Genomic DNA, 26,632 nt, shown 5'->3' on the forward strand with positions numbered 1-26,632 from the left:
ACAGAGAATCCCAAGGAAGCTCCAAGCTGTCGGCACAGAGCCCACCGTGGGACTCAAACCCACGAACCGTGAGATCGTGACCTGAACCGAAACCAAGAGCTTAACTGCTTAACTGAGCCACCCAGGCATCCCAGTAATGTGGCTTTTGATAAGGGAGCCAAGACTACTCAGTGGGGAAAAGACAGTCTTTTCAGCACACGGTGCTGGGAAAACGGGATATCCATGTGCAAAAGAATGAAGTTGGACCCTTACTTTACAGCATGTATTGAAAATGGATCAGAGACCTAACTAGGAGGAGTGAAAACTATAATACTCTTAGGAGAAAGCACAGGGACACATCTTCATGACCTTGGATTTGGCCGTGGTTTCTTTTCTTTTCTAATGTTTATTTATTTTTGAGAGAGGGAGACAGAGCACAAGCAGGGGAGGGGCAGAGAGAGAGAGAGGGAGACACAGAATCCGAAGCAGCTCCAGGCTCCGAGCTGTCAGCGCAGAGCCCAATGGGGGGCTCGTACCCAGGAACTGTGAGATCATGACCCGAGCGGAAGTCGGATGCTTAGCCGACTGATCCACCCAGATGCCCCAAGGAATATTTCTTAATACGCAATCAGTTTACATTTTAAAGTATTTACTTATTATTTTTTTAAGTTTATGTATGTATTTTGAGAGAGACAGAGACAGAGACAGGGGAGGGGCAGAGAGAGAGGGAGAGGGAGAACCCCAAGCAGGCTCCACACTGTCAGCGCAGAGCCCGATGTGGGGCTCGAACTCATGCAACTGTGACATCGTGACCTGAGCCGAAACAAAAAGTTGGATGCTTAACTGACTGAGCCAGTCAGGCACCCCAATTGATTTATTTAATCTCTACACCCAACATCGGGCTCGAACTCACGACCCTGAGATCAAGAGGCGCACGTCTTTCCTACCGAGCCATCCAGGAGTCCCCGTAAAATGGGATATTATTCACCCATAAAAAGAAGAATGAAGCGGGGCGCCTGGGTGGCGCAGTCGGTTAAGCGTCCAACTTCAGCCAGGTCACGATCTCGCGGTCCGTGAGTTCGAGCCCCGCGTCAGGCTCTGGGCTGATGGCTCGGAGCCTGGAGCCTGTTTCCGATTCTGTGTCTCCCTCTCTCTCTGCCCCTCCCCCGTTCATGCTCTGTCTCTCTCTGTCCCAAAAATAAATAAAAAAAAAAAAAAAAAAGAAGAATGAAGTGTTGGTGTGTCTAGACCTTGAAAACGTTACGCTAAGTGCAGTAAGCCGGGCCAAAAAAGCTAAAAATTGTAAGAGTCCCCTTACATGAAATACCTCAAACAGGAAAATCCAGAGAGAGAGAAAGTATAATAAACGGGGGAAAGGCGGAGTCGTTGCCTCATGAGGGTAGAGTTTCTGTTTGGGACACCGAAAAAGTTCTGGACACAGATAATGGTGATGGTTACAAGTGAGCTGGCTATACTTAACACTGCTAAATTGTACACGTGAAAAGGGTTAAAATGGGAAATTCTGTTACGTATATTTTGTCACAACAACAACAACAACAAAAAAGACCAGGGCACAATTCTTGCACAGTAACTCTTCCGGGATATCATCGGGGGTCCCGGAGAGGACTCAGAGTCTGGGGAACGTGCCCCCCTCAAAAAGGCGGGTGTCATCAGTTAGTCTCAGAAGTGGCGGCCGCGTGACAGTGATATTGGAGGCTTTTAATTGCTCCTGAATTAATGTGCTTACTTCCCACCCCTGGGGCGCCTGGGTTTAATTACCATCTTAGGTCACATATGCAGATGAATCTGCTGTCATCCCTGCTGTCCCAGTGGACAGCAGTCCTCACACTTGGCAGCGGGACGGGCAGGAGGAAGGGGGGAGGCCGCTGGCCAGGCTGGCCTGCCGTTAGAGCCGACGGGTGGAATCGGAAGAGGGTGGTGCAGGGTCACCCCATTTCTGGGTCTGGATGAGCTGGGGCGGTCAAGGTCTGTGTCAGTGCGGAAAAGCCCGGGAGGCCCTGAACTCCCAGAGCCCTTGGGGATCGAGGGTTTCCGAAAAGGAAGAAACTGGGAAGGTATCAGCCTGCAGAAGGGCCCGTGGAGCAGGGTTGCACGTTTGAAAGCCGAGGGGAGCTGAGCAGGTGTGTAAGTTGGGGAAGCACGAGTGATCGGCCAGCCGCTGCCTGCACACGGGCCGGGGTGGCCGACCTCTCAACCTGTTAGAACCAGAAAATGGATTTTTTACAACAAATCTCCTTTTCGGGGGCGTCTGGGTGGCTCAGCCGGTTAAGCGTCTGACTCTTGGTTTCTGCTCAGGTCGTGGGATCAAGCCCTGCATGCTGCTCTTTGCTGTGCCTGCTTGGGATTCTCTCTCTCTCCCCCTCCTCCTCTCTCTTTGACTCTCCCCCTCTCTCTCACCGCCCCCCCCCCGCCCCCGTCGCTCCCTCTCTCGTGCTCACGCTCACTCTCTCTCAAAATAAATAAACTTTTAAAAAATGCTTAAAAAAATCTCCTTTGTAGATTTTGACAGCTAATTAGAATGAAAAGAAAAAACCACTAGGTTGCCTGAGCCCAAGGGGTGGGGGTGGAGATTGGGAAGGGGCTGGAGGAAGTCTTGGGGGTGCTGGAAATGTTCTGTGTTGTGACCGTGGCACAGATGTGGCCTGTCCCTGAATGCGAATTATACCTGGGTCAGGTCGCTGAACCTCAGACCGGCTCAGTGGTGCCCGTCCTTGTCCCCGGAGGGCTGGCAGCACCCGCTGCAAACCCTCCCCTTCCGGTCCCTCCTGGCCACGACGCCTTGTACGCTCTGAGGCCCTCCCTCCCTTCCCTGTGCCCCCCACCTCTTCTGAGTTGAGGAGCTCTGTGCCTGTTTAACTGCGGGGCCTGGCTTGGTGTGAGCAATAACCCGGGAGGCAGCACCACGGCATTATTAGCCCCGTTTTACAGATGGGGACGTGGGGCACAACTGCTCAGTAGAAAAGTCCAGAATCCAAAGCTGTCCAGCTCCACCTGTGCTCTCGGCTACTGCACTCTGCCTCTGCGTTGGCCACTGCGAGGGCCGACAGACCGAGCGAGCGAGCAGGGGGAGGGGCAGAGAGACAGGGATAGAGAGAATCCCAAGCAGGCTCTGTACTATCAGCGTGGAGCCCAACGCGGGGCTCAAACGCACAAACCACGAGATCATGGCCTGAGCCAAAGCTGGGTGCTTAACCGACGGAGCCACCCGGGCGCCCCTCAGATTTTCTTCTTCATGTTTGTTTATTCTGAGATAGAGAGCGCACGCGCGTGCACAAGTGGGGAAGGGGCAGGGAGCGAGGGGAACAGAGGATTTTAAGTGGTCTCTGCCCTGAGAGCAGTGAGCCCGATGCAGGGCTCGAACTCACGAACCGTGAGATCATGACCTGAGCCGAAGTCGGACGCCGAACCGACTGAGCCACCCGGGCGCCCCAAACTGCTTCAAATTTTCCGTCGATTTTTGTTCTGGCGTCAGAGTGGCAGGAGGCTGGGAGATAACCACAGACGAGAAATGTATGTTTTGTGGAAAAGCATTTGTAATACGAAGTTAAAAAGGGAAAAGTCATAAAGCAAGTCCAGAGGCTGCTAGCAGAATGCTGACAAAGGTGTTTACTAAAAAGCACTTGTAGTTCCTGGAACACTTGTGATCCAGAGACATTTCACATTATAGGCCAGCAGAAGGCCCAAGACTGGCTTTCTAGAAACGGAGAATTAACGTCACCTGACCTGCTTGACTGGGCTCCTCGGAAAAGGTCCTTTGGGGTGTGATTCTTCCCGGTCCACGCTGGGCCACGAACGGCCCCAGCGCCACGCCGGCAACCTTCTATATAGGCGGTGCGCCTCTGAAAGGGGTCCTACCTCCACCTGCCCTGTGACCGGAGTGATAAATGCCTTTATCTGCTGTTGCTTTAAACCGGTGTCAGTGAATGAGGGCACTAAACCAAATTTGGCTGCTTTAAGGTTGGGCATCGAATCCTAGTAAGGCTGCCGAGCCTGGTTGAAGGAAGGCTTCCTTTCCCTCCAGAATCAATTCCAGAAGCCAGTCACTGACATCCGGACGGGGTGGTTTCGGCCTCGGGAGTTATACCACACGAGGTGGAAATAGGACTTGGTTACGGATACTTGGAGATTGGAGAGTGGACAACGGGCGGTGGCTTTGTGGCCTGTCAACCTGACTCTGATTCCTGTTATTCTATCAAATACGAACCTAAGTATCACCGTGAGGCTACCCGGCAGGTGCAATTAGCCACTGGTCACTGGACCTTAAGTAAATAATCGTGGAAGACCTGGGTGTGCAGAGAACCAGGATTTCCTGACTCAATCAGTTGGGTCCTAAGGGCAGGGCCTGAAGTTCCCCCAAGGGAGAAATTCCACCTGTGAATCAAGGTTTCACCCGTGCCCGGGCTCGGTCCTGACGGGCTGCCCCATGGACTTTGGATTTGCCCGGCCATGCCCCACAGTCTCAGAAGCCAATTCCTTGTGATAAATCTCTCGATGTGCCTTTTCCCACTGATTCTGCCTCTGGAGTTAAATCCAAACTAATAATAAATAAAAATGCCCACGAGGAGGCGTCCTAGTCCTCAGGCTGGGGATTAAAACACAATTCGAGGGGCACCCGGTGGCTCAGGTGGTTGAGTCGGACTTCAGCTCAGGTCAAGATCTCATGGTTCCTGAGTTCGAGCCCCGCGTCAGGCCCTCTGCTGTCAGTGCAGAGCCTGCTTTGGATCCTCTGTCCCCCCAACCCCTTCCTCTGCTCCTCCCCTGCTCTGTCTCAAAAATAAACATTAAAACAAAACAGAACAAAACCCACAATTCGAGACTTGACCAAATAAGGGGAAAAAAGTAAAATTGCTAATAAAACACGAGATGCTTCCAAGGGGCAGAGAGTAACCACAATACTTCATCTCTCAGTTCTAAGTAAATGTACCTCCTCACGCTCGGGTGTTCATGAACACAGTATGGGTGCTTTCTGCAGAGCCGATCAGTACACAGTGCTGTGGGCATCACTACGTGTAGCTTTCAAGCAGCGGAAATATTAGGAAGAACGAGGAATGGCATTAAATTGTATTCATCTAAATGGGATTCCAAGGCCTTCCAAACGCCCTCCCGCCTCCCCAGAGCTGCCGTTCAACCATCCTTTTACCTTCTTCCCCCAGGAACCCAGAAACCACCTTCCAGCTTGCCCAGGATGGTTGGCTGTGCTCTATCCAGGAGGCCTTCCGGTCTGGACAATTACAGGCTCACGTGATCTAGAAGCCACCACCCTGAGGTCACCTGTAACAGTTCTGTGTTTGTATTTTCTCCCAAATAAGAAGTCATGTTCTGCTCCCAAGAAGGACCCTACTTCTGTTCAAGGATACAACATGCCCCCCCTTCCCCTTTTGCCTCAAATGCCCTGCCCAAAGACTTATGAAATGTCCTCAACTCCTGTCCCTTTGTCAGGACACAAAGCATCCCAACTCTTACAGGGCTGTACCCCAGCGTAACATGAACATGAACACTCAAGACATGACGAATGGACAGACTCAGAATGTTTTACACACACACACACACATTTCTATGGGTCACTGAGGCCTTTTTATTCTGCAAACAAAACCACTGGGGATCTCGCCTGTGGACACCTTGTGATTACAACGTAGACAGACTCAGCTGCAGACACTTGGTGGGAAGTGAGGTGAGAAAACACTGATCTGGGCCAATCACATGATTACAGAGCTAGGATTTCCAGCAGGGTTCCAGATGGTCAAGCCTGGCTTCTGCAGCGGTTCTAAGGAAGCAGTGAGAACATCACAGGAAGGGAGAGGGCATGTGACTAGCAGAGGCTCCGGCCAGGGGCCTCGAGGTGCCCGGGGGATGCCAGGAGCAGAGATCTAATGAGCCGACTCAGGACCGCAGAGCTCGGGGTGCGTCGCCCGGAGCTTACTTGGCGAGGGGGTTTCTGAAGCTTCTGCCGGCAAACTTGGCTTTGCTACCCAGTTCCTCTTCAATTCTGGGGAAGCCGAGGACAGAGAGGAGGGGGTGAGAAAGAGAAGTGAAATCTCCACCCCCAAGGCCTACGTTTCCCCACCCGGGGACCAGGCCCCGGCACTCGCCCAGCCTCCTCGATGCGGTCCTCGGAGCCAGCAGGAAGACAGGAGCACCGGGCCCTCCCCGTCCACCCGGCTCCCCCAGCAAGCGGGCCACCTGCTGCCCCTCAGCCTTCCCTGCCTTCTCTGCCCCCAGAGTTTCCCAAAGGCAGACTAGCAGATAGGTCAACACTGCTACTTCTCAGAATATAACAAAAACGCTCTTTAACGAAAGGACAACCCAGTCTCTTCGAATAAATGGCATGGGGACAAAAGGAGGGAAGGCCCTGAATGAAGCGTTTGCATCCTGGTGTCGCACCAGGGGAGACGGGCCCCAGGAATGCTGGGCACGACTGTCATGGCACGACTGAACCCTGGGCACTCTCACAGCACGATGGTTACATCACAAAGCAAACATAACTGTTATCTCTGAGACATGTGCTAAGGTATTCATAGGTGAAATCACATGGCTGGAACGGGCTGAAAATTCTCCAGCCAAAAAGGCGAAAGGCAGGCGGACGAGAAGAAGCGTGCACGAGTACCAGCAGCTGCCGTATCTACGTGGCGGGGAAGGGCGCGTGCTCTGCCAGTCACGTTTTGTTTAAGGAAAGGGTAACGTGGGCAGAACTACGAAAGAGAGGTTTCTTTTCCTGCGAGACTAACAAAAGGGACAAAAAAGGAGGCAAGTCTCCACGTTAAGGAGGTTTCCATGGACACGTTATGATAAAAAGGGACCAGATATCCAGAAGCACTGAACAGTGGAAACCTTCCTGTCGCCCTGAATTTCCTTCTTCACTGAGCCCCGGTTTCCCGTCCACAAAACACGGGTGAACAACGACATATCCGCTGGGGATCTCTCTTAGCTCTAACGGCTTTGTGATTGTCTGAAGGGGGAGCCTGTTCCCTCCTCCACCAGAAGGTGGCAGCACGGGACCGGCTCCAGCCTTGGGGCCAAGGGGCAAGGTTCTCCGCCCAAGTCACCCACGACCTGACACGGGCCCCCCGCCCCGCATCTGCACACGCCCCGCAGAGCCAAGAGCTCCCAGTGCCCCCGGGCTTCCTCTTCACCTGAGGATCTGGTTGTACTTGGCCAGGCGCTCAGAACGGCAAGGTGCACCTGTCTTGATCTAGAAAGGGAAAGGAAAGGTCACGTGTGCCTGCCGTGCACTCTCAATCTTCGTGGGCATTCTGGGCGGGATTTCTGACCCTAGGAACCAGGGGATGAAGGGGCATCTGGGACCCCGTCCGCCTCCCCCCTTCCTGCTTGTGCTCGGGCAGCTGAGGTCAGAGAAGCTCTTTACCTGCCCAGTGCAAAGTCCCACCACCAGGTCAGCGATGAAGGTATCCTCGGTCTCCCCGGAGCGATGCGACACCATGACGCCCCACCCGTTGGACTGGGCCAGCTTGCACCTGAAGTCAGGAAACAACCCAGATGGTTGTGACGGCGGGACTCCACTTCCAGGGCACGGCGGCCCCTCCTGAAGCCAGGGGCTCGCCGCCCCTGGTAGGAGACCGCGGGAGGGGTCGGAGCCAGGAGCTGCCACCAAGCTCTCAACTCCTGGGGATGACGAGAACCCCCACCTTTCTCTCCAGTCAGAGTCCTGAGGACCTTCTCAGCCCTCTAGGTCACGTTTACAAAATAGGGTCTAGCCTCCTTGGGCGGACAGACTTGTTCTCCTGACCGCACCTGTGACCGATATTCTCCACGTAAAATGAAGTCAAGAGCCTGGAGCCACAAAGGGGTCAGGCCTGGGCCACAGCGGCCCGACACCCGAGCCCCCTGGGGCCACGGCTCATCCAGAAGCCACCCGGGACGCCCACCGGAAGCCCGTTATAGTTCCAGCCGGGAGCTCTGGCTGAGACTCTGTGCCTCGCTCCCTGACAGCTGACCCCCCCGGGGACACTCACGCCTGGAGGGACTCGGTCACGGAGCCGATCTGGTTCACTTTGAGCAGGAGGCAGTTGCACGACCTCTCGTTCACGGCCTTGGAAATCCGCTTCGGGTTGGTCACGGTGAGATCATCCCCCACCACCTGGATGCCGGCGCTGGCAGTGAACTTCTGCCAAGCTTCCCAGTCATCCTGGTCGAAGGGATCTTCAATGGACACCACTGGGGAAACGAGAGCCAGGTTTTGCCGGGGAGACCCGAGTGCTGAAGGGCAACCGAGCCTCCTTCCCTCCCGGCTCGCTGCTTGCCTGGCCTCACCCCTCTCCCATGCGGGACAGGACCGGCTCCCCGACCCAGCCCTGGAGACACTCTGCCTACCCACCGACTCCTGTGACAGGCAAGTCAGCTGTAGTCCTGGGACCCCAGAGCTGCTAAGTGGGACACTTCCCTGCCCAGGGTGGCTTGAGTTTAGTGCCATTGAGCATACAGCGGTGGGCTCAGGAAGCCAAGGGCTGGGCTGGTCTCGGCTCCACCCTGGGCACGTTTTTTAGCTTTGAGTTCACGCACGACTTCCTGGTCTGATTCGCGCTCCAACGTTTGCTGACCGCCCTTGGGCACATCACTGACCCGCTCTGTGCCTCAGTTTCCCTCCCGCGTGAACCGGCATTAACGGTGCCCGGAGGAGCGCCGGCTCGCAGTGGGCGGAAAACACCGCAGGTCGGGTTTTCAAGGCTCGCTCCCACCTGTGCAAGGGAGCCAGGACCGCATCTGCTCAGGTGGCTGTGGTGACAGGGGCAGAAGCCCCGACACTTTGCAAACGACCTAGCACACGTCAGTGCCCGGCTGGCATCCTGGACCCACCTCCCGACTCGCCTGCTGCACCGGCACCTCCGTGAGGCCCTCCCCCAGGGAGGTGGGGGCGCGGGTGCCCCACGCACTTTCCCGGGAGCCCCGCCACCAGCCGGCAGAGCGCTGCAGGCAGTGGCCGGAGAAGGGGCCGCCCCGAGCACTCACCTGGGTAGTCCCTGATGAAGGACTTGTACAGGTTGGCCAGCTCGTCGGGTGTGATGTACCTGCTGGGGTCATCGGGAGACTTGAAGTCCAGGTCATACTTCCCCGACCTGAAGAACTCAGAAGCGGCCACGTCCATGCCGATGACGACCTTGTCGGTGTAGCCGGCCTTCCCGATGGCGTTCTTCAGCAGCTCCAGAGCTGGGAAGAGAGGGTGGCGACAAGATCGGAAACCAGGCAGGTGGAGCGAAAACGTCCCTGTGACCCCTGCCAAATGGGCACCCTAGCAGGAAGACCACGAGATGCTCTGGCCCCAGCCCTCCGTTTCAGTGATTCCAGTTAACTTTTTTCTGCTTTGGAGCAAGAAACCGTCGGTCAGGGCCCCGGCAGATAACCGAGTGAGAAATTCAGTCTCCACTCTACGAGGCGTTCTCGCGGACAGATGCTCCCAAATTTAGCACCCAGGAACAGCCGTGCTGGCCAAGACGCAGTGACGGCGCCCGGCTGAGATCCGCCGTCCCAAGGAACGGGTTCTCAACAGTGCCGAAAGGCTGGGATCCGAGAGGGAGCCCAGCGGACCAAGGGCCCGGGACGGCGAGGGTGACCCCGGCCCAGGCTCTGCTCTGCCTCACGTGGCAGTGCTGCCTGGACGGAAGCGGACAGAGACATTCGGCACCTGTTCCACACCACGCATCTCCAAACTACCACGTTAAACCGTGAGAGGATCATTTTTTATAAGTCCGAATGGCCGAACACTAGCATTTCACATAACTGACCCAAAGGGCAGGACGGCCACTCTTTTCTTTGGCTAGCTGCCGCTGAAGGCGACAAAACGTGGCTGAAGCCTCCTCCTTCCCTCCTAAAACCAAAAGCTCAGTCTTGTCCCGAGACTCTCTGCGCCCTACTCAACGCTTCCATTTCACTCTGTGCCTAAGGACTCAAGGCCAAACGACGCCACGTGAGGCTCCCGTGGTGGAACGAGCCGAGGCGGCCGCTGGTCCCGGTGTGGGGCAGACAGCAGCCCGAACACGGAGCGGACTTCGAACCTCTGCCATCGCGACGTGGTGCGATGGCAGGAGTAAGCTGTACGGTGAGCCCGTGCCCCACGGCCGAGCCTGCTTCAGACTAACCGGGCTGCTCAGAAGCCAAATTAGCAAGGAGATTCCTTGTTACTTTACAAAATAGAGGCCCGGCTCCCACCCCCTTCCCGGAACTCCGCTCGCTCGCAGGCGCTCGCAGGCGCGTGAAAGGTGGAAAGAGCGACGGCCCCGAGCGGCAGGTGCGGGCAGGTGCTGTGCGCCCGGGGACCCCTCCGGGGCCCGTACCTTCTTTGTTCTCCAGGATGTTAGGGGCAAAGCCGCCCTCGTCCCCCACGTTGGTGGCGTCTTTTCCGTATTTCTCCTTGATGACGTTCTTCAGGTTGTGGTAAACCTCCGCACCGATGCGCATAGCTTCCCTGAAGTTGGCGGCACCAACGGGGAGGATCATGAACTCTTGCATGGCCAGCTTGTTGCCGGCGTGAGAACCGCCGTTGATGACGTTGAAAGCCTGGGGAGAGACAGGCAGATGCGGCATCCGGCCCAGACAATCCCAGCAAGCAGCCCCCTCGCGGCCAGGACACGCTCACCAGGTCTCCCCTGACGCCTCAGGAACCGCCACCAGGCGCACCTGCTGTCCCGGACTGGCTGCTACCTCAGCGAACACCCCCGACCCAACAAGGCCAGTGGGATTTTCTTTTTTTTTTTAAATTTTTTTAACCTTTATTTTTGAGACAGAGAGAGACAGAGCATGAATGGGGGAGGGTCAGAGAGAGAGGGAGACACAGAATCTGAAACAGGCTCCAGGCTCTGAGCCATCAGCACAGAGCCCGACGCGGGGCTTGAACTCACGAACTGCGAGATCATGACCTGAGCCGAAGTCAGACGCTTAACCGACTGAGCCACCCAGGCGCCCCGGCCAGTGGGATTTTCATCCCGTCGGCAAGGAAGGACGTGGAGCACGGGGGGGGGGGGGTGGAGTCCCCAGCTCAGGGTCACTCTTAGCAAAGGGCAGGTGTTCACAGTGGAGACCTCCAGAGCTGGCCTGTACCCACGGAGCTGGGACAGTCACGTGTGGATGAGATCGAGCGGTGGGAGGCCTCAGGTCCTCACTTGGGAAGTTCAAAGCCACTCACCGGAACCGGCAGGATGACTTCAGCATTGCCAGCCAGGTCGGCAATGTGGCGGTACAGAGGCACCCCCTTCTCAACGGCCCCCGCCTTGCAGACTGCCAGGGACACTCCCAGGATGGCGTTTGCACCAAATTTAGCTGGAACAGAAGAGTTCAATGAAGCAGTTTCTTACCCGTAACCCTTAACCCTTCTCCTGCCAGCCTTCTGGCCCGCACTCCGACACGGGAGCGCACCCGGCCTGGATCCAGAACCATTCCTCTCTACCGCACCTACTTCCGGCGTCCGACCCAGGAACATGACGGCACGCCGTGAGGATTCATCTGCTTTCTCCCCAGAAGAGAAAGCCCTTTCTCTGGTCTATGGAACTCTGGCAAACTCCACAAACTGCCTCAATCACTACAAAGCAGAAGCCTCTTTGAAGTAACCCCACGCACAAGCTGTCACCTGATATTTCTCCTAATATCTACAAACGTGTTTGGTTTTTTTGGTAGGCCTCATGCCCAGTGCAGAGCCTAACGTAGGGCTTGAACTCACGACCCTGAGATTAAGCATCCGATGCTTAACTAAGCCACCCAGACACCCCCAGAACAGGTTTTGTTATGGTGAGCTGATGGGCCCCGCAGAGCCCACAGATGATCACGCTGCACAGTCCTCGGTCACACATGGTGACCCTCAGAGGGTCGGAAGGTCTTTGGGAGGCCGGCCGACTCCAGCCCCCGTCACTCACATTTATTTTCTGTCCCGTCCATCTCGATCATCAGTTTGTCAATCTTCTCCTGCTCCACAACGCTCAGTTTCTGTGGGGAGAAGGGAGGGTCAGCCGCTCGGGGGAGCGTGGTCACTCCCCTCCCCGGAACCCAGACAACTTTGGAACTGTGCCAATCCTGAACCAGTTCTATGCTATGCATTTGTATGGGAGGCAAAGAAAAACGGCGGGGGGGGGGGGGAGGGACAGGAAACAAGAGAACCTGGGAGTCACAAAACCGCCTTTTGCTTGGTTTCGCATTCTCAGACGTTTCTCCAAGCACTAGGGAGCCAACGATCAACTGCCTGAGATGCAGACCTGGCGTCACAGAGGTTGGTCTACCTGGGGAGTCCGAAATTACATCCTGTGTAAGGCAGAGAGCTGCCTGGACCGTGCTAAGTAGTGCAATTTTGGGGGGCAATAAATAACAGAACTCTGTTCAGGCCAACGAGCTGTGGTCCTCGAAGGTTGTGACAGGACCACCCCTCTTGGGTACCCTCAGTGACGGCAAACTTCACATTCTCGAGGGCGATAGGACTTTTGCAAGTAGGTAGTCCAATCATTCCGCAAAATGCTTGATGACTGATCAAAATGAGTGTTTCCAGTATAAAGTAATAAAACTGGTGTCTTTTGTTTTTTTTTTTTTATGTTTATTATTGAGAGAAAGACAGAACATGAGCAGGGGAGGGGCGGAGAGAGAGGGAGACACAGAATCCGAAGCAGGCTCTGGGCTCTGAGCGGTCAGCACAGAGCCCGACACGGGGCTCGAACCCACGAACCGCGAAACCATGACCTGAGCCAAAGTCGGATGCCCAACAAACTGAAGCACCCAGGTGCCCCAAAACTGGTGTCTTAAAGGGACACCTGGCTGGCTCAGCCAACAGAGCATGCAACTCTGGATCTCGAGGTTGTGGGTGTGAACCCCACACTGGGTACAGAGATTACTTCAAACAAAAAAGCAAAAAAAAAAAAAAAAACCAAAAAAAAAAAAAAAACCCAAAACACTGGTGTCCTAAAAGCTGGCTTAAAACAATTTACTAAAAGTTAGCATTACTTTAAAAACTTCATAATTAACAAAAATCTCTGATTTTATTCATAAAGTGCTTTGTATAGAAATTAAAATACGAAAGGAAAACCATGTATTACTGCATCATGCCACGTCAATAACTTGGTATCTTTTGCTGTTTTCACAAAGCACGTTTGGCCAAAGTCGGCCGTCAGCCACGCAAGACGGGTCCAGGTAGACCCCCGCCAGGAAGAGTGTGAAGACGGCTTCCTTTCCCCAGAGGGAAGAGAGATGCCCAGGAGAGCCCTTCTCACTGCGTTAGTCACACCAGGTAAGGGCACCCGGGCACAAAGAACGAAGGGGTGCGTGGAGGTGCCCGGGAGGCCGGGTCAGAGCACGTGAGCTGGCAGAGCAGCCACGAGAAACCGTCTGGGGACCCATGAACAAGGCCCGCGAAGGCCAGGCCGAGGTAAGCCAGCCGGGGACAAACAACAGAGGAGCCTGTGCGCCCCTGGGGAACAGGATGAGTTCAAGGAGGGGAGGCACACGCCGGGGAGGCACGGGCGGGCCGCTGCAGTTGGCTCCAGGCCTGAGAAGGCTTCCCTAGCCAAGGGCTTTTAAATCCTTCTTGCCCTCGCCAGTGCCACGGGAGTTGGGGCGGGGTGGGGCGGGGCTGAGGCAGGAGTGGGTTGGGCTGGTGGGTCCCCTCCTTACTTCACCCTACTTTTATGACACTCTGAGGTTCCAAGTCAAATTTTATTCAACCAGAGCTCTGTTGTTTAAACAAAAAAGCCAGTAAAAATAAATAGTTCCACGGTTCGTGAAAAATAGTCGGTCACCGTGGATACTCTGCTCAACACCCAAGAGCCGCTCTTAAAATCTGGATCTTAACTTCCCAAAGGTCAAGATAGTTGGAGGGAAAAATCATGAGACGGTCTCCCGTCGCCCTGATCCAATTCCATGCGCTGTTAGGTGTGGACGCAGGCAGGGGCTGGATTAGTAAAGGTGAGGTCATTCTCATGCAGGACAGGGAATCCAACGGGCTCCTTTAGCTCTCAGAATAAGCTCTTCCATAACCAGGAAAGCCCACTGGCCTGGGAGACGCTCTGATGGCATTAATACATTAGTTATCAGGAGGCAGGTCCTACCTTGCTAATCAGGGCAGGTGCAATAGTTTTATTGATGTGCTCAACAGCCTTTGAGACACCTAGAAGGAACAATCAAATCAAATTACCGGCATTAATGAAAAACAGGCGTGAGCAGCACTGAGCGAACCACCAAGGATATTAACCCAGATATTCAGAAGCCCGCCCAGAGACCTTAAACGGGACCGCTTTCAAATCCCCATTTCTGTCCCCCCAAGATTGGGGTATTTTCTGGCCCAGTCTGAGTGCTCTTACCTAGGACCCCCAAGGATTAGAGCCACACACAGAGCAACCATCTCAGAATGTCTGAAGGGAAGTTAGTTGGCAAGACCATGCACTGGGAACCAGCCGCAGACACTAAAGGATGCCCCGTGTATTACCTGTGTGCACAAGGCTGGTGCCAGGAACTCATTAATATACTTAACGGGTCTGGAGACACCTGACCAGTAGAGATTGACAGAGAAGGAAAAAAGACAGACTCAGAAGAGAACAGGCTGTGAAGGACAGGGAATGAGAGAAAAGAGAGGAGACAGGAAGGCAGGAAGAGTCCTCGGGACCACGGGTTCACCCTCATTACAGTCGAGGTGCTGCAAGGCCTGCTTGGGACCAGCATCCGCCTGAGCCGGGAGCAGCGGGAACCCGTGGGAGATAATCCCCGGAGCGCCGGCTGCGGACTTCCCTAGCTCACTCCATCACCACCCCTCCCCTGCAGTCTTTTCAGACCTTTTCCCGAATCGCCCTTCTCTGAAAATTTAATGCCACAGATATGCTATACTCCCATTTATATACTGTGGCCCTTTGGAGGACCATAAAACAAAGTAATATTGTAGGATTTTTTTTTCTTTTTTTAATTTTTTTGCCTCCCCCAAGAACCAGTTCCTACCCCTGGGGCGATACTGCCCTGTTGAGAACGCATGGTCTAGGCCCCAGCTGCTGTTCTGTGATTTGGCCACACAGATTCTGTCTACGGTAAGGCGAACTTTGCAAGACAGTAACAGGTCGATCTGCGCACAGCCCAGCAGAGGCTGGCTTTGCCAGGTCCGTGAATCCCCCAACAGAAAGATCAAACTGCCAGGACTGGTCTGTAGGTGAGCCATTAGCCGGGCCTTCCACACACTCTACTGAGACTAGCCCCTTGGAGAGGGTTGATGGTCTGGAAGGCCCGTGGAGCCCTCCTGGGAACACGGCAAGGCTCTTGCGCTACAGTTCCCTAAGCAGGAATTTTCCAGATTGGGCCAAGTGCAGTACAAATGAGCATAAGACTCTTGCCCCTGAGCTCACAGGTTTAGGAAGGCTGGAATCAACATGCCAACCCTCCCAGCTCCCCCAGGCACAGAGTACACGCTCACCATCAACACCATGGGCCACATCAGGGTGTGCCATCCTCAAATACAAGGAACGTGGAGAGTGGGGAGGCTGTGACAGGCCGGGAGCAGGGGCTGGAGGCGTGGACGAGGCACGCAGCCACGCTCCAGAGGCAGGCAGGGGTTCTTACCTTTGCCCATGTAGCGTGTCTTGTCATTGTCCCGGAGCTCGAGGGCCTCGTAGATACCAGTTGAGGCACCACTGGGCACAGCGGCTCTGAAGAGACCTGGACGTTGAGGGAGGAAGAAATCGTGACCGAGAGACACAGTCCCAGCCCTTGCGGAGTCCCACCCACTCACAGATGGCAGCCATCGGGAAACACGTCCTTCCACCACCTGGGGGACTCAGATGGTCGGTCTCTCCTGCCCTTCACGTGGGGACCATTCTCCAACGCGGATCCTATGGCAAAGCTGGTGAATCTCTCTAGTTTCAAGAAAAAGTTTTCAAGCAGAGCTTCTCAGATGTTCCTGTGCGCAAACGATCACCTGGCAACCTTGTTAAGATGTGGGTTCCGAAACGGGAGGTCTAAGACTCTGCGCCTGTATCTCTAACAAGCTCCCCGTTCGTGTCCTGCAGCTGGTCTGTGACCACCCCCCGGGGGCACCGCCCCACAGAAATTCGATGCAAGCCACTTATGAGGTTTAAGATCTTCTAGTAGCTACACTGAAGTCGGAAAGTAAAACCAAGGGGCGCCTGGGTGGCTTAGTTGGTTAAGCATCTGATTCGGCTGGGGTCATGATCTCACGGTTTGTGAGTTCGAGCCCTGCGTTGGGCTGATAGTGTGACACCTTCTTGAGATTCATCTCTCTCTCTCTCTCTCTCTCCCCCCCCACCTCTAAAAAGAGACAAATAAACTTGTAAAACCAAGAGAAATTAATATTCTTTAATCCACTATATCGAAAAGATGATCATTTCCACGCGTAACCAATAAAAACATACGGAGATATAAAAAATAAGGACAGTACAGGTACGAGCCTGGGAACACTGGAACGCGATCAAGCACCACGCTATGCCATCCTGGGGACACGGGACCCGGCCGTCTGGCTAGACCTACACTACGGAGCATAAACGTAGCTGATCTTGGAAAAGGACGCTGTTAAGAAAGACACTGCAGGGATCTGGCACTGCAGGCAGACGGGTTCAGGGGAGCAGGAAGTGAAGGCGGCCTCTAGAAACTACTTGAAACCGTAAGGGATTTCCCCACCTGAGATATGAGAAGGCAAAGGAACAAAGAAAAAAAAAAAATCAAGCAGGCATTTTAAATAAACGGTCCGTCAGTCTGCCTGCGTCACTGCAGTGACGGCGTGTGCAGGACACGTGGTCTCTTGACACGGGCCCTGGCTTTCTAGGTCCCCACCAGGCACTGGACGAGGTGAAGGAGCCTCGAAAACAAGCAAGTGACCCTGATGTAACTATGGGCTCTGGGCGACGATGGGCCAATGCAGGTTCCAATGTTAACAAATGTCCCACTCCGGTGGGGGACGCTGTGCATGTGTGGGGACAGGGGGCCTGTGCTGTCTGTACCTTTTGCTGGATTTTGCGGTGAACCTAAAACTGCTCTTAAAAGTAAATAAATAAAAAAAAAAAAGTGATGAAAGGCTCTTCACAAATCCACTATTTCCTGTCTTTGAAAAGCATCAACAGACACACAAGAGAAAACTTTCCGTTCGTTTAAATTTCAAAAAAATATTTGGTCATTTTAAAGTGTTTCAGAGAGAATGCTCCCCCCCTCCCCCCAACAATCTTCTAGTATCTTGAATCCTGTTTGCACTGTTGGTTAAAGTCCGTTAACTTCCAAATGGAAAGTTCCACGCTGTGAGCAGGCCAGTCTTGCCAGCCGCGAGGAAATTCCCAGCACTCTCCTTGAACCCTGGGGTATTTGGCATGAAGCACGTGCTGTGAAGAAACCCTGTGCCGACAGCACCCGCCACCGCAAGGAACCGCGGGCAGGGCAGGAAGGGAAGGGCCGGGGTTTCTACAGACCATGACTCAGCTCTGAGCGGCAGGTCTGTGCGCTCAGCGCCGCCGGGTGATTCTGCCTGAGGCTCCTTTTCCGACCCCACCCAAGGTCCATTTGGAAACAGCTCAGACATTGCTGGACGGAACACACCAAATTTCCTTAAAGTTAAAAACCGCCAAAAGCTTTTAAGAGTCTCCATTTAAGGGGCGCCTGGGTGGCTCAGTTGGCTGACCGTCTGACTCTTGATTTTGGCTCGGGGCATGATCTCAGTTTTGTGAGATCGAGACCCGCGTCAGGCTCCACGCGGAGTGTGGAGCCTGCTTGGGATTCTCTCTCCCCTTCTCCCCACTTGCGGGCGCTCTGAAAAGAAACATAAGAAAAGAAGCCTCCATTTTTCCCACGTGGGCAAATCCCTCCAGGGAGGACTTACAGCTAGGCAGAAAACACGAGCCTATGGAATGGCCCAACACCCAAATGTTAAGAGCTGTCCCCAGCCCTTGGTCTAAGAGTGATTTCTGGAAACAAAGAGAAGGCTTCACATACACTTGCACTCCTCTGATCTTTCCTTTTCGTGGACAAAGCTCCGTCACATCAGACCTGCCATGCTGGTGATGGCAAACTAAGAAGCAAACGAGCGATGGGCCCTTTTAAGGACGAGGAATGGCCTTTCTCCTCCTCACTGACCTAGGAACCAGCCTGCTTTCTGTTTTAAATACCAAGAAGCAGCAGGACAAGGACCCCATGTCTGGCAACCCTCCCCCCCTCCTCCCAGTCAGGAACCACAACCTAGCAGCACATGGCGATCAGACGGAAGGCTTTCACGACCCACCTTTTCTTACCTAAGGCTCTGTCGCTTAATTAAAAAAAGGGGGGGAGGGGGGAGTGTGGTAGCAGAACTGCGGAAAGGAAGGCCCACGTACCTTTGGAGGTATAGAGGTCCACCTCAACGGTGGGATTCCCACGAGAGTCGAAGATCTCTCTGGCATGCACCTTGAGGATAGACATGGTGACTTTCTGTGGGGAAACACAGTTCATATTTTCCATAAACCATAATGCAGTTTTGGGTCATTCATTTGAAGAATCACTTCTGAGGGTTCCTGGACTAGAAAGGAAGAATTGGTACCGGACAGATATTGAATGCAAGGCTGACAAGAGTCGGGAAGCCTGCTGGACCCAGCTCTGCAGGGCCTCAAAAACCCCAGCAGCCCAGAGCTTGTCCTCTAAGCAAAGAAAGCCAGAAAATGTGCGCCAGGGAGAACCCAAAACCACCGGAAAGATTCATGTGCTGCCGGCATGTGGAACAGCAGAGGAGGAGGCGGTCTGAAACGGGTCATTGTCAACAGTTCCCAACGAGGGCTGGCGTGGGAATGGAAGGACCAAGTAAGGACCAAGGGGACGTGAAGGTCATGAGCAAACCCACCCAGGGCAAAAAACAAACAAAAAAACCAACAACCCTGATGTGATCCGAGGAGGAAAACCTGATTTGTAGTGGACCAGTGACTAGCTAGGGACATAGGCAGTAAGATGTTCAACTGCTGGATATGGGATGCTCAGAAATTTTGAGGCCAGGAGTGTCCTTGGTCTGTGCACAATCTTTGCCATTGCCCGTTTCATGCTTCATCGTACTTGGATCTTTACCAAGACCGGACGCACAGTGACATCTAATTAGTATTTCTTTCAACAGGCATTTTACCCATTCAAAAAAACTCACTTAGGAAATGTCCTAAGTTGAAAGAATAAAGATTCTATTTTTGCTTTTTTTAAAAAAAATTTTTTTTTTAATTTTCTAAAGTAGGCTCCATGCCCATTGTGGGGCCTGAGCTCATCACCCTGAGATTGAGTCACATGCTCTGAGCCAGCCAGCCCCCCCCCCCCCCCAGATTCTATCTTTGAATGCTAAGATACTCCATGGGAAGAGGCCTTCTTTGAAAGCACAAACAAACAAAAGATCTGCCACAAACAGCAAATAGCAGATCCTCAAAGAAAGCCCTCTCTCACCTTCCCCTCCAGGGGCTCCCAAGGAAGAAATGAACTTCTAGGACTGAAAGAGGCCTAGTGGAATTGGGCGAGTGTTCAGAGCCATTATCTAGCTGGGCTCCTCTCCAGTATCTTGCCTGGAATGTTCTGAAGCAGCAAATGGCATCTTTCTTTTTTATGTTTCAAAATTAGACACTGAAGTCACTCCTGTGGCTTCGCTGTCTAGGTTAACAATGGAGTTTTATTCATTAGCCAACAAAAAAAGGCATATAGTTTTTATTATCTTACAAAAAGGCAAATTCGTTTACACGTATTTTTTAGCTTCATGCTTTTGGTTAAGTCCGAGTTTTGGCAAATTATACCTGTGTATGAGTGCCACCACCAGACAAAAGAGTCCCCTCAGGCACTTTGCTGTCAATCTCCCCCCCACCCGAGGCTACCAGCCTCACTTTATAGGTTTTAGCTGCGCTTTTATTTTTTAAATGTGTATTTATTTTGGGAGAGAGTGGAGGAGGGGCAGAGAGAGGGAGAGACAGATGCACTTTTAAACACATCTTTATTACACTATGTCCTCAGGCAGTTGTAAGATCTCATTTTTTGTTTCATGTTAGAGACATTAAGACAAAGTATTCAACTTATTTCAGGGTGTGAAAATAAAATTAAATTTAAATTGTATAGGAAACTATTCTTGCAGTCATTAACGTTCAATAAGCAGAGACAGCAAGGAGGGCTGGTCTCCACAGCTCATCGGCCTGGACCCCGGTCCAGGGGCAGCACGTGTGGACCGGGCGGTCAAGGGCCGACGTGTGTCCTCGGCTGCGAGTCACCGACGGGCCACACCACCCAGAGGGAAGCCCACATTGTAGGGGGAAAACGAACAGGAAGTTTTCGTAAAAAGACATCCTTTCTATGTCAGATCGGGGGCCGACTGCGAGTGGCCAGGCCGGGCAGCGGGAGCAGCTCCGGCCTGACCTGGGCGAGGTCGCCTGGAGGGCTTTCCCCTTTATGCAACGGTTCTGCCGCCGCCTCCTTAAGAATAAGGACTTTCTGAAGTTCCATTCATTAGTCGCTGCTCCTTCCGTCCCCCAGCCGCCCGACTGCAGGCCGAGGGCCCCCAGCCGGGAGCAGGGGCTGCTGGTGGGGGGAGGGGATCGCGGCTTCCTGGGCATCTCTCCCGTCCCTGCCCCTTCCTCCATTTTAGGAAAGGCCTGGCGCTAATGAGCACCGGAGTTAGGCCCGCGTCTTCCCCAAAGCCCTGCACCCTCCGCGCCTGCGGCGTCCTACTCCCGAGCTCCCGCAGGTTAAGAGGCCCCCTGAGTCCATAATCGCTGGCTAATCAGATCCTGCCCCCGCCCCGGGCAAAGCCCGGCGCCGCGCCCCTGGTCCCGGAGGCCGGCTCGCACGTGCCGACCCGCCCCTTCCACGTCCCCGCCGGACTCAAGGGCAGGGCCCCCCCCAGGTCTGGGCGCCGGCTCGGCAGCCCTTCCCCGAGCCCCTACCTGACCGCCGGATAGCGCTGCCCGGGAAAGAAGCAGAGGGTGCCGCAGACACCGAGCGCGAGGATAAGCCGCAAGGTCTCAGCGCGCCGAGTGCTCTAAGCGGGTCTCCGCGCCGCCTGCCCCGACTTCCTGCCCAGCTCCTCGAGGCCCCGCCCACTTCCCCCGCCCCCCGGCCCGCCCCCGCCACGGCGCCTCGTCATTGGCCTGGCGTGCCGTCATTCGGGCCCGCACCTCCCTGGAGGGGGCGGGACTGCAGCGGCCGCTGCGGCCCGGAGGGGGAAGCGACTCCTCAGGACGGGGAGCAGAGTGGGGCCGGGGGGACCCCGACTTCCCCATGGCTGTGTAGGGGTGCCGGCCAGCCCCCGTCCCGACGCCCTCCACTCCCGCCCCGCGCTGGGACCTCTGGCCGAGCGGGGTCTGCGGTGCCGGGGCCCCGGGGAGGGGCGGGGTGGGGCGGCCGGCATGAGGGTTCGGGGTTCCGTCACGTACTCCGAGTCCCGCACGCACGCAGCGTCGCTCCGGCGCCGCACGTCCGGCCCACGACCTTGGCGACGACCTGCGCTGCCCTCCCCACCCCCCCACTTCCCGGCCTGCCCCGCTCCGCAGCGGGGTGCAGGAGACCGGGTCGGCCTGGAGACGTTGGTGGCCTCGACCCTGCTCCCAGGCCGGGTTTGCTGCGCGGCCTCGGGGCCCGGTGTTGGGGGCCACGTGCGCCCGCCCGCGCTTGCGTGCTGCGCGCCTGGCCGCCCGCTTGCCGCGGTGACCCGGTCGTTTTGTTCTTGTGCGTCGGTCAGACAAAGGGTATCAGGCGACGTGGCCGAAAGGAAGTTAACTTCCCCCAGTTGGAGCTGATGCCTTTTGAGCACTTCTAGGTGCCAGGCACTCCTCCACGTGCGTCCCCTGTGGTCCTTCGGCCTTTAGCTCTTAATGTTGCATCTGCAAAGGAGACTTCGTGTTCCTCCCTTTCTCACCCGATACCTGTGAACCATAGGTGTGATGATTTGGGACTGGAATTTCACACAGACCCGGGGGAGTTCTCAAAGCTCAAAGCAGGCGGTATTCCACGGTAGTCTGGCAAATGAAAAACAGGAAAGTGTGGGTGCAGCGATTTCACCTTTCTGATCAAGAAAGAACTGCTACCCATTTAGAATCAGCCCCGTAGCACATTCCCCTCGTCCAAGGAAGAGCTAAGGCAATTATTTCATTTTCTGTTATCGTTAAGTTTGTATTTGTCAGCCGCCTTCTTGGTCTGTAAATCTGAGAGCTAAAATGTCACGTATCTCTGTTTTCTGCATTGCCTTGCAGGTAGAGACTCAAATGTGTGTTCGAATTTAATATTTCTTTTGGCCAGTTGCAAAACCCTCTTTTCTTCCTTCACTCCTAACATTTTTATCCCCTGAGCTACTGGCTTAGGTTTCCAAGGCACTGGTGCACAGTATTGTGTTTCCCATTGGCTAAGCAAGAATTTTAGGATTAAAGTCAGCTTAAAAAAACAAGGAAATTGCAAAATGTTTCCTAAAGAATTATGTGAATTCTGCAAGCAGAGTTTGTGATTTCACCAATACACTGGATGTTTCAGACTGCTTAAAACCTAGATCCGGGCCCCATGACTCAGCAGCTAAATCAACAGCCAACAACTCCTCAGCATTTATAACTACGGAAATCAGACTCATAGAGCTCATATTCAGAGCAATTCTAAGGCGTGGCCCTGAAAGGGCTCCAAAACAATCTCTCTTATTTTACATTAACATGGTTAGAGCGATAAAGATAGAAAGACAAGGCTCTCTGGCCAGACCCAATGAATCTAGCAGGAAATCAAATGCAGAACCTGATCTCAGCTGCTGTTGCAAGATTTTTAGAGGCCACAGCATAGCGTTCTGAGCCAGCACCTCGACCTCAAATTGCAGCTCAAATGTTAATGATTGGTAGAGATGCCCTCACATCTTTCCCCAGATCCACAGGCTGCCAAATGCCCTCCCGGTCTCCACAGCTCCTGAGGCTTTGTTAGCAGGCGGGGCTCACGTTTGCCTCCGGTCCAGTGCAGGAGCATTTACTTTGTTACGGGCATTTAGTTATTACTGATCACTGACCGAATGCTTGTTGAGCAATTTCTGCGGCGCCATATCAAAAGCACTCAACCTTCGTGGTGGGCAGGGAGGGGATAAGAGCATCCAAGGCTGATATCAGAAGACCACCCTGAAGCACTTCAGGTAGCTCCTGAAAGACATTTGCTGAGTGACACTAGGATTGGGGGGAGGTGAATCTTGCAGCAGCCTACGACCCACCTGGGTTACTGATTCCATCTGTGGCACATACGTGCGCCTCTAGTTGAAAACTGCTGGCCGGCTGCAAAAGTGACCTGCCTTTTTCAGAAGGTGGGTCTGTAGCCAGATAGAAATTCAAAGTTGGATAAGGGGTCTGAGGGTAGTAAGCGATCGTAGGAGAACAGAGGACCGGCAGGGGTCCTGAGTGATTGGCCTCTCCTCGTAGCAGACTATGAGGGTTTCATGTTTATTACTAAGTGGTTCACATATATCAAAGAATACATACAGTGTATCTGGTGTAAAGAATAATAAAAGAAAAGAATAACTAACGTTTGGGTACCCATCACCAGCTTAAGCAATGGGACATCAGCGATGCCATTAGTGTCCCTGTGTATTCTTCTCTGGCCCCAGACGGGGCAGCATCTTATCCAGGATCCACCATTCTTGTGCTTATTATTCCCTTGCTTCTCTTTACAGTTGTTTAATATTTTTTGAACTTGACATAGATATCACCATACATTGTAGCCGTTTGCTACAATTTTGGGGGGCTCAGCTTGACGTCTGTAAGCTCCATCATAGATGGCTCATTTTCAGGGATGTAGTATTCCATTGTGTGAATAACAACACACTTTTTGCTTTTAATCAATGGGTATTTGGGTGGTTTCCTAGTTCTTTTTTTAGTTGTTAGCACCAACAACGCTGGGATGAACCTTGTTGCAAATGTCTCCTGAGTGCAGGTGCAAGTTTCTCCAAGACGCATGCATACCTTGGACATACAACCAGACGTGGCTCGCGAATGTCATCATCCTCAACTGTTTTCCAAAGTACCCGTACCTCCAGACCCTTCCACCAGCAACGTATATGAGTGCTGACCCAGTTTGAGATGGAAATTCCACTCTTCCCTTGCAATTTTTTTTTTCTAGACATTTGATTGATTCTCAACTCACCACCCTTTCAAGTCCTTCGCTGAAAGAAATCCACATGTCCTCATCGTAAATCGCAGTCAACCCTCTACTTTTGTGGTAGCTTTGAGGGCATGTCTTAGGGCTTTCTGCTGTCAACAGCCCTCTCCTTTGCCTTCTTCAGGGGTGACTTCACAAAATCAGCAGGAGGAAGTAGGGATCGGGCAAGACACGGATTTAGGAAGACGGAGCACACTATGGTTTTTAAACAAAGTCACTGCTAGGAGGGTATTTAGGGGTGCCCAGATGAGAGGAGGAAGGAGAAGATAGACTCAACTTAAAATATGCACAGGAGGGGCACCTGGGTGGCCCAGTTGGTTGAGCATCCAACTTTTAAAAAAAATTTTTTTAACGTTTATTTATTTTTGAGACAGAGAGAGACAGAGCATGAACAGGGGAGGGTCAGAGAGAGAGGGAGACACAGAATCTGAAACAGGCTCCAGGCTCTGAGCTGTCAGCACAGAGCCTGACGCGGGGCTCGAACTCCCGGACCGCGAGATCATGACCTGAGCCGAAGTCAGATGCTGAACCGACTGAGCCACCCAGGAGCCCCGAGCATCCAACTCTTGATGTCAGCTCAGGTCATGGTCTCACGGAGATCCAGCCCCGTATCAGGCTCTGCACTCACAGTGCGGAGCCAGCTTGGGATTCTCTCTGTCTGCCCCTCCTCCGCTTGTTCTCTCTCTCCCTCTCTCTCAGCATAAACAAACATTAAAAAAAAAACAACAACCACCGAGGGAAATTGGGGAAGCAAGGAGCAGGCACCTTTGAGCAGAGTTCCCCTTGGAGGAGCCCATGAAGGAGAGCACGTGGGGGCTTAAGGGGCTCCAGACCGGCAAGAGGAAATCAGCCTAAAGGACAGAGGGAAGGGTCTCTAACTTGGAGCTTTAATTCCTTTGTCTTTGAAATGATGCGATAATCCTAACCTCAGGAGGCAGCCTTGAGCTGTAAGAGCCCCAGGTAGCGATTTCTCATCAGCATGGGAATCATCTCTCAAAGCTGGAACGAAGGCCTGGGAGCTGCCCAGATCTCCAACAGCAGCAGGGGCAGGTCTCTAGGGGGCTTTTTTTTTTTTTTTTTTTTTTTTTTTTTTTTAATCCCTATCTGTTCCCACTCTCTTTTCCTCAGAGTTCTTAAGGTTGTCACTTAAATGGAGGCCCAGGCAACTGCAACTCTAGAGGCCGAGAAACCCGGTTGGTGTGGCCAACGCGGAGGGATCATGCCTGTCAGCTAGGCGGGTGGCATTTCTAGGGGCAAAGGAGTGCAGAACCCTCAGACGGCCCACTCCAAAATGCCCATCACTGCCAAGGAAGGACAGGTCAGAGGACGCACGCAGTGTGTGAGCTCCGGATGGAAAAGCAGGGGCTGAGTTCTTCAGAAGAGGGTGGCCCCTTGTGATTCACTGAGAGTAGGCTTTCCGTGGGGCTTCACAAGGACCTCAAGATAACGAGAAACTTCTCCCTCCACCTATCATAGATGGATGTTACTGAGGCCTCGTTACCTGCCAGGTACGGCCCACTTACCTGTCAACAAGACCAAGAATGGGTTCCGTGCGATCATCTCCACTTCTCAAAGCACAGAGAGGCTGGTTGACTCACCCAAGGCCGCAGCTAGTGAACGGAGGCACCGGGGGGACCGACAGCTCTCGCCCCCAACCAGTTAGCATCCTGCTCCTCCAAGATGAAGTTCATTCACCTTGTCCTTCCTTGGATTTTAACGGGCTGCCACAACACTAAGCTTAGTCCCAGGAGCTTCCCCTTAACTAGTGTCTCTACCCATGACTTGTAACCCCTGCACAGAATTAAATTAATTAAATTAATTTAAATTCTGAATGTAATTTTTCATCTGCAGCAGCTTCCGGTTGAGGCACAAGACTCACGAAGTCTTCATTATCTGCTGGATATTGTAATTCTCTCCAGGAGGGGTTTGGAGCTGGAAGGAGAAAGCAGCTTGCAGAATCCCAGTGGCCGTTACATTGTATTGCAATTTGAGTTCCAATTACAAAATGTCCCAACCCCACACTCGTGGGGGCGTGTGGGAGCATTTCCCAGACAAAAGGGTAGAAAATCTCTCTGATTTTCTGCAAACACTCCATGGTTCCCTAGGAGCGAGGTCCCTGGACCTCTTTTATCAGAATTCCCTAGATTACTCTTACTTGTTTGTTTGATTGCTTCCTGACGGTCAGGAAACTGCCAAGGAAAGGATGGATTTCAGCACAGCATTTGTCAGAGCCTGTTAGCATATTCTTTTCCTTTTTTCTTTTTTTAATGTTTATTTGGGGCAGGGAGGGACAGAGAGAGAGGGAGACGCAGGAAGCAGGCTCCAGGCTCTGAGCTGTCAGCACAGAGCCCGACGTGGGGCTCGAACGCGTGAACCACGAGATCATGACCTGAGCCGAAGTCAGACGCTTAACTGAGTCACCCAGGCGCCCCCAGGATATTCTGGTGGTTAGAAGGGCAATGCAGACTGGGTAGGCTTATTTTTATTTTTTTAAGCTTATTTGTTTCTTTTGAGAGGTGGGGGGAGGAACAGAGAAAGAGGGAGAGAGAGCATCCCAAGCAGTCTCCTCAATGTCAGT

General features: G+C 53.5%; 1 protein-coding gene across 2 annotated transcripts; it reads right to left on the reverse strand.

Annotated features, from left to right (window-relative positions):
- Positions 1–5,555: 5,555 nt before the first annotated feature.
- On the reverse strand, positions 5,556–21,392 carry ENO1 (enolase 1). 2 transcript variants are annotated; one of them, XM_042949982.1, is made up of 12 exons: positions 21,318–21,392; positions 18,273–18,366; positions 15,523–15,618; positions 14,031–14,089; positions 11,859–11,928; positions 11,135–11,268; positions 10,287–10,509; positions 8,965–9,162; positions 7,971–8,172; positions 7,364–7,472; positions 7,131–7,189; positions 5,556–5,986 (listed from the first exon to the last, which is right to left on the reverse strand). In XM_042949982.1, the coding sequence occupies exons 2-12, from the start codon at positions 18,355–18,357 to the stop codon at positions 5,917–5,919; spliced, it is 1,305 nt and encodes a 434-aa protein (XP_042805916.1). In that variant the 5' UTR covers positions 18,358–18,366; positions 21,318–21,392; the 3' UTR covers positions 5,556–5,916. The 2 variants fall into 2 exon arrangements, with proteins under 2 accessions (XP_042805916.1, XP_042805915.1); XM_042949981.1 differs by lacking the exon at positions 21,318–21,392 and adding an exon at positions 20,829–20,969.
- Between the last annotated feature and the right edge of the window lie 5,240 nt (positions 21,393–26,632).

This window comes from Panthera leo, chromosome C1 (assembly GCF_018350215.1).
Source record: "Panthera leo isolate Ple1 chromosome C1, P.leo_Ple1_pat1.1, whole genome shotgun sequence".
In the NCBI taxonomy this organism is placed as follows: Eukaryota; Metazoa; Chordata; class Mammalia; order Carnivora; family Felidae; genus Panthera; species Panthera leo.